Source organism: Ranitomeya variabilis, chromosome 6 (genome assembly GCF_051348905.1).
Source record: "Ranitomeya variabilis isolate aRanVar5 chromosome 6, aRanVar5.hap1, whole genome shotgun sequence".
Classification (NCBI taxonomy): Eukaryota; Metazoa; Chordata; class Amphibia; order Anura; family Dendrobatidae; genus Ranitomeya; species Ranitomeya variabilis.
This window is the reverse complement of record NC_135237.1, coordinates 37300948-37314173: the sequence shown is the minus strand read 5'-3', so window position 1 is coordinate 37314173 and position 13226 is coordinate 37300948. Positions and strand designations below refer to the sequence as shown.

Here is a 13226-nt window from a genome sequence, read left to right as displayed (position 1 = left end):
TCTCTTATCGATGCAGAAATTTGAAATAAAATAAAAGTGAATTTGCTTTGTAATATTTTTCAAAAAACAAATAAAAAAAAGTTGAACGTAATGAAATATTTTTTTTCTGCAGAATGTTTACCAATAAAGCTTTGATCGGAGTGTCTGGTATCTCAATTTAACCCCCAATGAAGGGCTGAGCTGCAGTACCAGATAAAACCCATAGACAAGAGAGGCGCCGTTTATTTTATTTTTTTCGTTCTCTTGATTTCATACTTTGATAGTAACTATGTTATCAGTCCGTTTCAGCTTTCTGGACACATTTAAAGTATTTTCCTTAGAAAAAGCTGAAAATGTTACTTTTACCTTGAGGCTAGGTCTTTGTCCCCATCCCAAAGACATACTTCCCTTGGGTTTTTCATATGGGTAGCTTTGTACAACCGATGGTTGGACACTGGACAGGCAACCATGGCGGAGGAGCCACCTGTATGGCTTTTTGGAATGGTAGTGCCTAAGTAATAAAATTTGGGCTTCCATTCCTCAAGCAAAGGCAAGAGTATTACTCTTACGTAACCTAATTTGGCTTACAGGGGTTGTCAGGCGTTAGGCTACATGTCTATTGTAAGATAATATCGCTCAACCAGGATTTTGTAGAACCCCAAGATAAGATAATTGTATATACGTTTTGGTGTCCTTGTGGGGGATCTCTAGACGATAGACATGTTTAGGGGTGACCAAAGAGATTTGATATTGATACTGATAATTAGACCTTAAATCTACTGTGCCCAGAGCAAATTCAGTGAAAGGCCCCTGCCTATCATGTGCTTTCTATAACATGATCTCCTTTGGCTGGCGCGGAGGGACTCTTGGGTTTCCTCAGGCACAAGGGTCATGGATGGCCACCACAATGTTCTCCACTTGGTTCTTGGAGTGTTATTCTAGTCTTCATTTTCTTTAGCCCACATTTTGCTATTTTTTAAAACTTTTTTACGATCTCTACTTTTGCCTTTATGTTATAATATCACTATGTTTGTGATGTGTATACAGTATATAACTTTATTTCTTAAGCATGAGAGTGTTAAGTTTTAGAAAAACATCTCAATAAGTGAGAACAATTAACCTTAAGTCTGAACTTTCTTCTACTTTTGTATGGCATAAGCATGTGCTACACTGTGATCAGCTGCGTTTTAGCCAACGGCTAATGTGCACTAAGTGGTTTTTTTGAAGTCCATTAACAGGTGATGGCTTTAGTTAAGAATTACCGTCAACCTTGATTGTAGACTTGTATAATTTTTTTTACCACTAACCCTAAAGAATACATTGCATTTTCTAGGAAAACATGAGCAGTTCCCACTTAACAAACCATGGGCAGAAATGATTTCCCGCTAGCAATAAAAAGAGCAAGTAGAGAAAATAAACTACAATATGTGTAATATATGGATGAAAGATCAGGATGACAGAAGTCAAACAAGTTTGCCTCTTTGCTTTCTTTTAAGTATATGAGTACTGTTTGTCGTGGTAGACATCAGTGGGACTGCTAATGTTTGTTTATTAATAATTCACACTTCCATGAGTCGTGGTCTGAGTACTCCAGGTCTTCTTGATGTATAGGCATTTATAAAGCTGTCAAGTCCGGGATAGGAGACTCGTGGACTGTCCGAGCATCACTTGGACTGTTATGCACAGATGTGTGAATGCGGGACAAACATCAGTGAAGGACACTTTCTTAGTGTCTACACTGAGCCAAAACTTTGACGTCAGCCTAGACTAGAGCGCCACCGGTACTTGAGTTAATCTGGCAAAATTTTAATTTGCTAGTTTCTCTCCAATGTTGGCCGGGAAATCAAATCAATTGCTTTTTAAAACCATTAATTATACTGTGAAGTCTCTGCAGGCACCAGAGTATAATAAATGGAGGGTAAAACAGTAAAAAAATATATATTCCCTCACGTGTCCTGGTGCCTCATTTTCCGTCCAGTCCTTCGCTGGCTCACTTATTTCTTTCGGCTCAAATTTTCTCTTTCGTGTTGACCACTATTTGCTCATTGGCGTTGGCTAGATTTTGTCTAGCTGTTCCGGGGTTAATTTACCTGATGCTCGGAATGGAAGCTGGGCCATGCCCATTGCCTTTAAATAGCTTTCCTGATCATTTGGGCGTCGCCGATTATAGCTTCTGTCTTGCGTTGTTATCTTGGTCTGGAGTGGAGAGCTGGTTGTTGGAGAATCGTTGCTGGTGGTGTATTTTCCTTTGTCTTATTTATTCCTTCCTATATTTGTGTTTATTTTGCCCTGCACATTTATAGTGTATTCCTGAGTGACTGCGGCGTGGTGTATATTTTCCTTTATCCTTGCCTGTTCTAACTGTGGGTATTGGTGTATTGCATTCACCGGGTGGAGGGCGGAGGTTTTCAGCCTAGGGTTGTAACAGGAGGCAGGGTGAGGTTCGAGGCCTGGACATGCACACTATCAGTGTAAACTTCAGGTAGAGGGTCAGTCAGCATTTCCCTAGTTTGAGGGAAATTGCAGAGGCCCGGGTTATTAGCGCTCGCCCACCTAGTCTCCCCGTGACAACATGGGAAGGTGGGTGGGTGCCTACACTCTACAAGAGAGAGAGAGAGCGGACTCCACTGACCATAAGAGCTTACACTCTACAGGAGAGAGAGGACCATGGTGACCATAAGAGCTTACACTCTACAGGAGAGAGAGAAAAAAGACCCCACTGACTATAAGAGCTTACACTCTACAGGAGAGAGGACCCCGCTGACCATAAGAGCTTACACTCTACAGGAGAGAGGACCTCACTGACCATAAGAGCTTACACTCTACAGGAGAGAGGACTCCACTGACCATAAGAGCTTACACTCTACAGGAGAGAGAGGACCCCACTGACCATAAGAGCTTACACTCTACAGGAGAGAGAGAAAAAAGACCCCACTGACTATAAGAGCTTACACTCTACAGGAGAGAGGACCCCGCTGACCATAAGAGCTTACACTCTACAGGAGAGAGGACCTCACTGACCATAAGAGCTTACACTCTACAGGAGAGAGGACCCCACTGACCATAAGAGCTTACACTACATGATGGAGCGAGAAGCTGATGAAACAGCATTAAGTAATAAAAACAGAACTTAATAGGAAAGTTTCCCATAAGAGATATGATAATATCAGTGTTCATTCGATGATGACCTCATGGAGTCAGCCATAATCTCTTACTGTGTAAGAAGTCAGTAAGCTTCTTCATGTAAAAATGTCTACTGAAGCCTATGGCATCTGATTCCCTTTCTGTAGACTAGCGATACATTTTCTGCATGTCCGCAGCTACAAAACATTTTTGCAGCAAATCATCAGATTGTTTGCTGCAGAAATTTGTCAAAAAGCTGTTTGAAATGTCACAACATTTTTCCAAAACTCATGCACAAATGTTGCGACTTTTGACAGATTTTATGCTGCAATGCTAACTTTTTAACATTTAGGCATATCAAAGAGAGGAGGGGGCACGGCCAACAAATTAATAGTGATTTTCTCCACAAAAGTGGTATAAATATCTCCAGAAATGCAGTCCATTTGTTGACCAGAGTTGAAGCTGGTGCATGAAATCTGAAAGTCACGCTAAACTCATTAAGATCAAACTTAAGAAAAGATTGGTGCTATCAATATAAAAGGGATCAAATCACCACATACATTTTGGTTCTCAATTTCACTTAATGAATTTGGCAAATTTTTATTTAGCGGACTCTTTATAAAGACTGGCGTACAAAACATCAGTCTTGATGACTGTTCCATAATCTTCAGTAATAGTAAATTGAGGAGAGGAAAGGAGTGGTGGGAGGGAGGGAGAAGAAGCTGCATTGAATGATTGATTAACAATCTAGCAAGAATGTGACTCATCAGTGGTAACTTAAATGGTTATTCTCAAGTTGTCTCTTGAGCAGCTCTCAAATCTGCAGTCTCTTTCCCTTCCTGGTTTCAGGCACAATGGGCTCTCCTCCTTGAGTGACAGATAATAGTAAAGCTGTATTGGTTGAGCTATAAAGCTCAGCACAAGTTCAGCTATCAGTGGTTTGTTCTGGAGTGTACACTGCTATAGTGGTATTTGCACATAGAGATAACAGGCATTTGAGCAAGTGCACAGCTCCAGACGGTGAGAGCAGTGATGCTGAATAAAGGGAGTTGAGCAGCTATTTTCTGTATAGAAATCATTAGGCTAGAGAGAGATGGCTGGTATGTTAAAAGTTAAGCCCTCTTCTGCAATGTAATTACTGTGCACACTCCCAGGCTCTGGTGGCCGAGATCCATGGGAACCAACTGTGCACTACAGACTAACATATACACTCACTGGCCACTTTATTAGGTACACCTGTCCAACTTCTTGTTAACACTTAATTTCTAATCAGCCAATCACATGGCGGCAACTCAGTGCATTTAGGCATGTAGACATGGTCAAGACAATCTCCTGCAGTTCAAACCGAGCATCAGTATGGGGAAGAAAGGTGATTTGAGTGCCTTTGAACGTGGCATGGTTGTTGGTGCCAGAAGGGCTGGTCTGAGTATTTCAGAAACTGCTGATCTACTGGGATTTTCACGCACAACCATCTCTAGGGTTTACAGAGAATGGTCCGAAAAAGAAAAAAAATCCAGTGAGCGGCAGTTCTGTGGGCGGAAATGCCTTGTTGATGCCAGAGGTCAGAGGAGAATGGGCAGACTGGTTCGAGCTGATAGAAAGGCAACAGTGACTCAAATCGCCACCCGTTACAACCAAGGTAGGCCTAAGAGCATCTCTGAACGCACAATGCGTCGAACTTTGAGGCAGATGGGCTACAGCAGCAGAAGACCACACCGGGTACCACTCCTTTCAGCTAAGAACAGGAAACTGAGGCTACAATTTGTACAAGCTCATCGAAATTGGACAGTAGAAGATTGGAAAAACGTTGCTTGGTCTGATGAGTCTCGATTTCTGCTGCGACATTCGGATGGTAGGGTCAGAATTTGGCGTAAACAACATGAAAGCATGGATCCATCCTGCCTTGTATGGAGCATCTTTGGGATGTGCAGCCGACAAATCTGCGGCAACTGTGTGATGCCATCATGTCAATATGGACCAAAATCTCTGAGGAATGCTTCCAGCACCTTGTTGAATCTATGCCACGAAGAATTGAGGCAGTTCTGAAGGCAAAAGGGGGTCCAACCCGTTACTAGCATGGTGTACCTAATAAAGTGGCCGGTGAGTGTATAATTATAAGGTGGAGAGTATACATAGGACTGTGTATAAATTGGACCACTATATACTTTTGTGACTGTTTTTCTGACATGGAATATGTAAACTTTCCTTTTCAATAAGGTATTAATAAAGTATAGATTTTTATTGGTTGAGAATAATTTTGGGAGGGCAACTGTACACTATGTAAGATAAAAGCTCAAAGCAGGAGAATGATAGCAGATAGAAAAAGCAAGTAAATTGAATTCTGGGTATTTTCATGCTTTCTAACTAGAATATCCCTTAAATATCATAGTGTCTTTTATGTCATGGACCTAGTCCACTCAGATGTAACCCCTTACTATATACGGAAGTCTTTTTTTTTTTTTCTTTCTTTGCTCTTTGTTAGGAGAAAACTAATATTGTCAAACACTATTACAGTTTCTACATGGTGGTTCCCTTGCCGATGAAGCAAATAACAGTAGGAAACTTTGTTCCGCACTTCTTAGGCTGCATATATACTGTATACCTTATATATATGGAAAATAATTCCCGCGAGACCTATTCATGTTGAATGACATACTGTGCTTGAAATGCATAGTACCCGCCTCGCTAATAGCTCATCTCGGCATCGGCTTCGTATTGTAAAGATTAGCTCCTCAGAGTTCACATAAATTAATAATGTCTTGGGAAATTGTCTTCAAAAGAAGCAATTTATGTTTGCATACAGTCATCGTTAATTCATATACAGTGTTGGTATTATCCGGGACTGTAGACAAAATCCATCATATTTCCGGCTCCTTACCTACTAGCAGTTTTCATAATGATTCTCGATATCTGACTACTGCTGTGTCATAAATTTCTTGGTATTTGGGTTGGTAAATGTTAACAAAAAACACAAACTATCCTGGGATTCTGCCGCTTTTGATGTCTGGTATATTAATAATAAATGTGAACCACAGAAAAATAGCTACTGCTGTATAAATCACCCATCACAGCGTTCTGTCTACCTTTTGCATGTGCCAGCATAAAATAGAGGGGAAGTCATGGGGGGGGTACAAAATGTAAAGGGCAACTCCAGCTCGATATAACTATTATACCAATGTCCGTAGGGAGAATTATCGACATATTCCAATTTCGGCAAATAAATACTAATGTATTTTGGAAAGGAACTTTATTCAGTTTTGCTATAAACTTTTTATATCAATTAGTGTACCTTTAGAGGTAAATCTAGGCACACCGCCAAGGGGTTGGCAACAGAGGCTCGTGGGCCGTACCACCAGGGCGCCTTCTGTCCGGTGTCTCAATTTCACCAGTATTTACACCCTCAGGATACAGATAGAGTTGAATACGGCTCCCTCCTCTACCATTCATTCTGTGCGTTTGAGACTTTGAGCCTCAGGCCCGTCGATGTCACTAGATCACTCCCGCTGTCACTAGATCACTCCTGCTGTCACTAGATCACTCCCTCTGTCACTAGATCACTCCCACTGTCACTAGATCACTCCTGCTGTCACCAGATCACTCCCGCTGTCACCAGATCACTCCCGCTGTCACTAGATCACCCCCACTGTCACTAGATCACTCCCGCTGTACGGAACTCGCTGTATGGAACTTCAGTCGGCACATAGCAAAGACTGTAGCAACCGCACGCTGGAGAAGTGGGACAAGACATAGTTTTTGTTGTTGCTGTCCTACATTTGTGGGGGAAATGTGTGGGGCATCATACTGTGTGGGGGCGGAAGGATCTATCATACAGTGTACGGGGTGCTTTAGATGTGCTGCAAATAACATGATGCTCCATGTGGTCAGAACTTGTTAGCGAGCAAGGGACAAACGGCTTGTTAACGGCCATTTGGCGCTTGTTAACGCATCAACTTTGTCAAGCCGATAGATTGTAAGCTAAACGGAGGTCTCATGCAGAAGAAGAGAAGACCTAACCGCAGACAGCTGCTTTAGGTAGTTTGTGTGACAGGCCTTTGACGTCGTCCTAGGGGGCACTCATTCTCTTTGACTACCAGCTGTTGTAATGAGACTTTGTGGCCAAAAAAATAGTATTTGTTATACTGGTGTATATGTAGACTGATTTTTAAAGGGTATGAGTCATTAAAAAAAGACCTATTGTTTGAATTAAGTTTTTGTTAAATTGGTTATAAGCATTTTTTAATGTTCTATATTTTTATCTATAGTAAAAAAAATACAATCTTGCAATTTTCACTCAATATTAGGCTGATGTTTCTAGTATTGTAGAGATCACTTTTAACACGTCAACTCATTATCTTCACACATAGGATAATGACTGCTAACGACCGCTACATTCACATTCACACACAGCTCACCTCCTCCTCCTGTACAATGACTGATAACACCTCTATATACAGTAGATAACACAGGATCCACCATTCACAATACATGATGTCACAGCTCACCTCCTCCTCCTCCTGTACAATGACTGATAACACCTCTATATACAGTAGATAACACAGGATCCACCATTCACAATAGGTGATGTCACAGCTCACCTCCTCCCCCTGTACAATGACTGATAACACCTCTATATACAGTAGATAACACAGGATCCGCCATTCACAATAGGTGATGTCACAGCTCACCTCCTCATCCTGTTCAATGACTGATAACACCTCTATATACAGTAGATAACACAGGATCCGCCATTCACAATAGGTGATGTCACAGCTCACCTCCTCCTCCTGTACAATGACTGATAACACCTCTATATACAGTAGATAACACAGGATCCACCATTCACAATAGGTGATGTCACAGCTCACCTCCTCCTCCTCCTGTACAATGACTGATAACACCTCTATATACAGTACATAACACAGGATCCACCATTCACAATAGGTGATGTCACAGCTCACCTCCTCCTGTACAATGACAGATAACACCTCTATATACAGTAGATAACACAGGATCCGCCATTCACAATAGGTGATGTCACAGCTCACCTCCTCCTGTACAATGACTGATAACACCTCTATATACAGTAGATAACACAGGATCCACCATTCACAATAGGTGATGTCACAGCTCACCTCCTCCTCCTATACAATGACAGATAACACCTCTATATACAGTAGATAACACAGGATCCGCCATTCACAATAGGTGATGTCACAGCTCACCTCCTCCTCCTGTACAATGACTGATAACACCTCTATGTACAGTAGATAACATAGGATCCACCATTCACTATAGGTGATGTCGCAGCTCACCTCCTCACCCTATCTTCATGGTGACTTTTGCATACATTACAGAGCATTTATAGAAAACTCTCTATAGAATTTATCGATTAACATCCTGTCGATTGCTGCCCTTGGTCCACGTAGCTGTAGGGTGCATCTCTAAATAGTGTTAAATACTGTCAGGAAAGATGGCCGCTTATGTAGTCGTGTACCAAGATGAGAATTAAAAATCTACAATTATAAAATACAAATAAATTACAATAGAACTAATGTTTTGCTATATTTACATTTATTAGATGGTTTTAATGAACATAAAATGATGTAGAGGAATAGATGATACCTTCCCTGTAAATATATTGTGATACCATGATGTTTGCATTACTGGATGTAGTGAGAATATTGACTCGGCAGTACGATCTCCTGTGCCCTGCCAAGGTTTCACCCGGGAGAGATATTTTCATTTGTTATTTTATCAGTCAGACTGCGGCTCAAAGACCACGGAGGTTTCTGACATATTAGCATAACCCGATCATTGGAGTCACTCATAAAAACATAACGGTAATCTCAACCGCATGTACTCAGCGAATGTGGACTGGACCTGTAATATTGGGGGGTTGTAGATGTAGGAATGATAAGACTAAGTGGGCTCCTAATATTTATGGACATTTAGGATTTTTTGGGTTGGCCATGCTCGCTCAGCGTGGGTGATATGAACACATGTCCAGAACATCATACAGTGACTTGTGTCCAATATTGATGACCCAGAACAGAATAATTCATCACATATATATTTCAAGTTCAGCTTCATTGGTTTATATGGACCAGAGACTGAATGCGTTATTCAGAAGGATTTGTTTGAGGTCTTTCTTGACGACCCTATGGCCTGTTGTCCCTTCTAAAACTGACCCTTGTTATTTTTATTTTTCAGTTGGCTACAGAGGTGCTGGAAGGATTGTTGGAAGAAGATGATGAAGTGATACAAGTGAGTGCATAGGCATCTTAGACCATTCATTGTTTGTACTTACATGATCCATCACTGTCCTATATCACATCCTCAACCATCAATTTAATATCCCCACCATTGTCCTATATTCCGGTCACAGTCCCAACCCCCTTCCATTGTTCTCACCACTGTTATTTGTCTTAGTCCATACTTTTCCTCTATTATCCCCACCTCTGTCTCATGTCATCCCCACCAATGTCAAAGTCTTTACCTCCCCACCATTATTCTCATCACTGTCCCATACAATTGTCACAACCTCCCGCTCTACTATTTCCATCATTGTTCGATATCCAACCTCCACACTAGTGTCCCATGTCATAACCCCAATCTTCACACTGGTGTCCATGTAAAAACCTCAACCTTCACACTAGTGTCCGATGTCATAGCTCCAACCTCCACATTAGTGTCCATGCCATTACTCCAGCCTCCACACTAGTGTCCATGTCATAGCCCCAACCTTCACACTTGCATTCCATGTCATAACCTCCAACCTCCACACTAGTGTCCAATGTCATAGCTCCAACCTCCACATTGGTGTCCATGCCATTACTCCAGCCTCCACACTAGTGTCCAATGTCATAGCCCCAACCTCCACACTAGGGTCCGATGTCATAGCTCCAACCTCCACATTGGTGTCCATGCCATTACTCCAGCCTCCACACTAGTGTCCAATGTCATAGCTACAACCTCCACACTAGGGTCCGATGTCATAGCTCCAACCTCCACATTGGTGTCCATGCCATTACTCCAACCTCCACACTAATGTCCCATGTCATAACCCCAATCTTCACACTGGTGTCCATGTAAAAACCTCAACCTTCACACTAGTGTCCGATGTCATAGCTCCAACCTGCACATTAGTGTCCATGCCATTACTCCAGCCTCCACACTAGTGTCCATGTCATAGCCCCAACCTTCACACTTGCATTCCATGTCATAACCTCCAACCTCCACACTAGTGTCCAATGTCATAGCTCCAACCTCCACATTGGTGTCCATGCCATTACTCCAGCCTCCACACTAGTGTCCAATGTCATAGCCCCAACCTCCACACTAGGGTCCGATGTCATAGCTCCAACCTCCACATTAGTGTCCATGCCATTACTCCAGCCTCCACACTAGTGTCCAATGTCATAGCTACAAACTCCACACTAGGGTCCGATGTCATAGCTCCAACCTCCACATTAGTGTCCATGCCATTACTCCAGCCTCCACACTAGTGTCCAATGTCATAGCTACAACCTCCACACTAGGGTCCGATGTCATAGCTCCAACCTCCACATTAGTGTCCATGCCATTACTCCAGCCTCCACACTAGTGTCCAATGTCATAGCTACAACCTCCACACTAGGGTCCGATGTCATAGCTCCAACCTCCACATTAGTGTCCATGCCATTACTCCAGCCTCCACACTAGTGTCCAATGTCATAGCTACAACCTCCACACTAGGGTCCGATGTCATAGCTCCAACCTCCACATTAGTGTCCATGCCATTACTCCAGCCTCCACACTACTGTCCAATGTCATAGCTACAACCTCAACATTAGTGTCAGTGTCATAACCCCCAATCTCCACACTAGTGTCCAATGTCATAGCCCCAGCCTCCACACTAGTGTCTCATTTGATAGCCCTAGCCTGCACATTAGCGCCCATGTCACAGCTCCAATCTTTACACTTGTGTCCAATTTCATAGCCCAAACCACAACACTAGTGTCCATGTCATAGCCGATCCTTCACTTTATCCGCACTACAGTTCTATTTCATTGTAATAACTCCCACACTTTTATACCCACCACTGTTGCATGTTATAGTTCAATATTTCACTGTATTATCATAACTACTGTCCCATGTTATTGTCCGAGCCTCCACACTATAATCCATACTAGTATCGTCACAGTCATAGTCCCAACTCCCCTACTTATATTTTGCTACATTTCAAAGCTCACACTTTATTCCTTACAAATATCCCATCTCCTAGTCGCAACCTCAAAATTATAATCACCACTATTATCCCATGTCATAGTCTCAACTTCAACTAGTATTCCATGTTATAGTACCAACTTCTCAATGTAATTCGTATGCAATAGTCCCAAACCCCACACTATATTCCCTAGTAACATCCCATGGCCTATTCCCAACCTCTACACTTTAAACCTGCTAATATCCCATGTCATAGTCCCGACCACCATTCTGTTATATCCAACACTGTTCCATCTCTTAGCCATGCAGGGGTAACACACACCAAACCTTTCTGTCTTGGGGGACAAAAGGAAACTGTCAAGTAGACGCAACTCCGCATAATCCAATCGTCAGGACAATAACGCAATTAATTGACGAGCGATGGACAAGGCCGCGGCTGCTTCCACTATTAGGCCGGTTATTGGTGAACTCACAGTGAGTGTATGGTATATACACTTCCAATTCCAGCGCATGGAAAATATATATATACGGTCACTGCCAACACCACAGTAACAAAAAGAACTACTAGCTGCCACCACCAATCATTTATACAGGCCGACTGGACATCCATTACAGGAAGCTTATGGCTTCGAGGGTGTGGTTTACAGAGCAATAGGATCAGTGCTATTACATTTTATATATTTATACCAGTGTTTATAAAAAAATATACAAAGACTAGATTGAGGTCCGATTCTAACGCATCGGGTATTCTAGAATGCACAGCCACATAGTATATAGCATAGTCACGTAGTATATAACACAGCCAACGCAGTATATAACACAGGCACGTAGTATATAGCACAGGCCACGTAGTATATAGCACAGCCCACGTAGTATATAACACAGCAAGGATGCAGCAGCGGATATCCGGAGAGAGTGAGTGTCCTCTAGCTTCATTTTACATGAATACAATCGTTTCGAGACCACTTTTTTTTTTTTTTTTTTTTTTTAGTGGAAGCCCCTTTAATAAATATAAAATAATTTCAAAACACTTTTATCCTCAGCCTCTGCTTGTGAAGCGCAAGCTCTTTAAATCTGTGCATCTTCAGAAAATAAACTCCATTCTCTTCAAATTGTCTGTATGTATAATGTTCTGCTTCAAGAAATCCACCGCCAAACCAGTCAATGGCTTTTTATTTTTTCATTTACTCTTATTTTTGGAGAGCACTTCAGCACATTATTCCTGATCGTACCTTACAAGCAAGCCATTTTCACATATTCATCTTAATTTAAAACATTTTTCCCCAATCTAACGACAGTTTTTTTTTTGTAGAATTAGACTGATTTATGTAATAATACATCACATGCAGAAAGTTCTGACTTCTATGCCTCATTGTGCTTTACCGTCTCTGTGCTTCCTGATTCTGTATTGCTCTTTATGCTGCAAATGCTGTTAGTAATCACAAAATAGCACTTTTTAAATCTATGACTAATATTGTTGGACTATGAGATAAAGCACGAAAAAAATAATTGTAGAAATGTGTCTGTATCTTATAGTCCAGAAACGTAAAGGTTGGTGGTCTGCACAAAAAACCCCAGCATGGAAAGTGACAGATTGGTCTAAGGTGTTGTGGTCGGATGAATCCAAGTTCAATCTGTTTGGTACTGATGGCAAGCACTGTATATACTGCCCAATTGGAAAACGTAATGATGTAAGGTACCACACACCTACAGTGAAACATGGTGGTGGCATTGTTATGGTTTGGGGCTGCTTTTCTGCATCTGCCATTGGCCCTATGCATAGAATTGATGAAAATATGAATTCTGCCATGTACAAGGATATACTGGAGAATGTAATGCTGCCACATGGTAAAACGAGGGGGCAGGAAATCCTAGCAAGACAATAATCCTAAGCACACATCCAATTTAGTCAGAAATTG

At 41.8% G+C, this 13226-nt stretch overlaps 1 protein-coding gene across 2 annotated transcripts in view; it reads left to right on the top strand.

Annotated features, from left to right (window-relative positions):
• Positions 1-13226, top strand: part of LOC143781586 (uncharacterized) — a 409484-nt gene that overhangs the window by 339020 nt on the left and 57238 nt on the right. For both annotated transcript variants that reach the window (XM_077268242.1, XM_077268241.1), the window contains exon 9: positions 9313-9366. In XM_077268242.1, coding sequence (XP_077124357.1) covers positions 9313-9366 — 54 coding nt within the window. The remainder of the gene's footprint in view (positions 1-9312; positions 9367-13226) is intronic.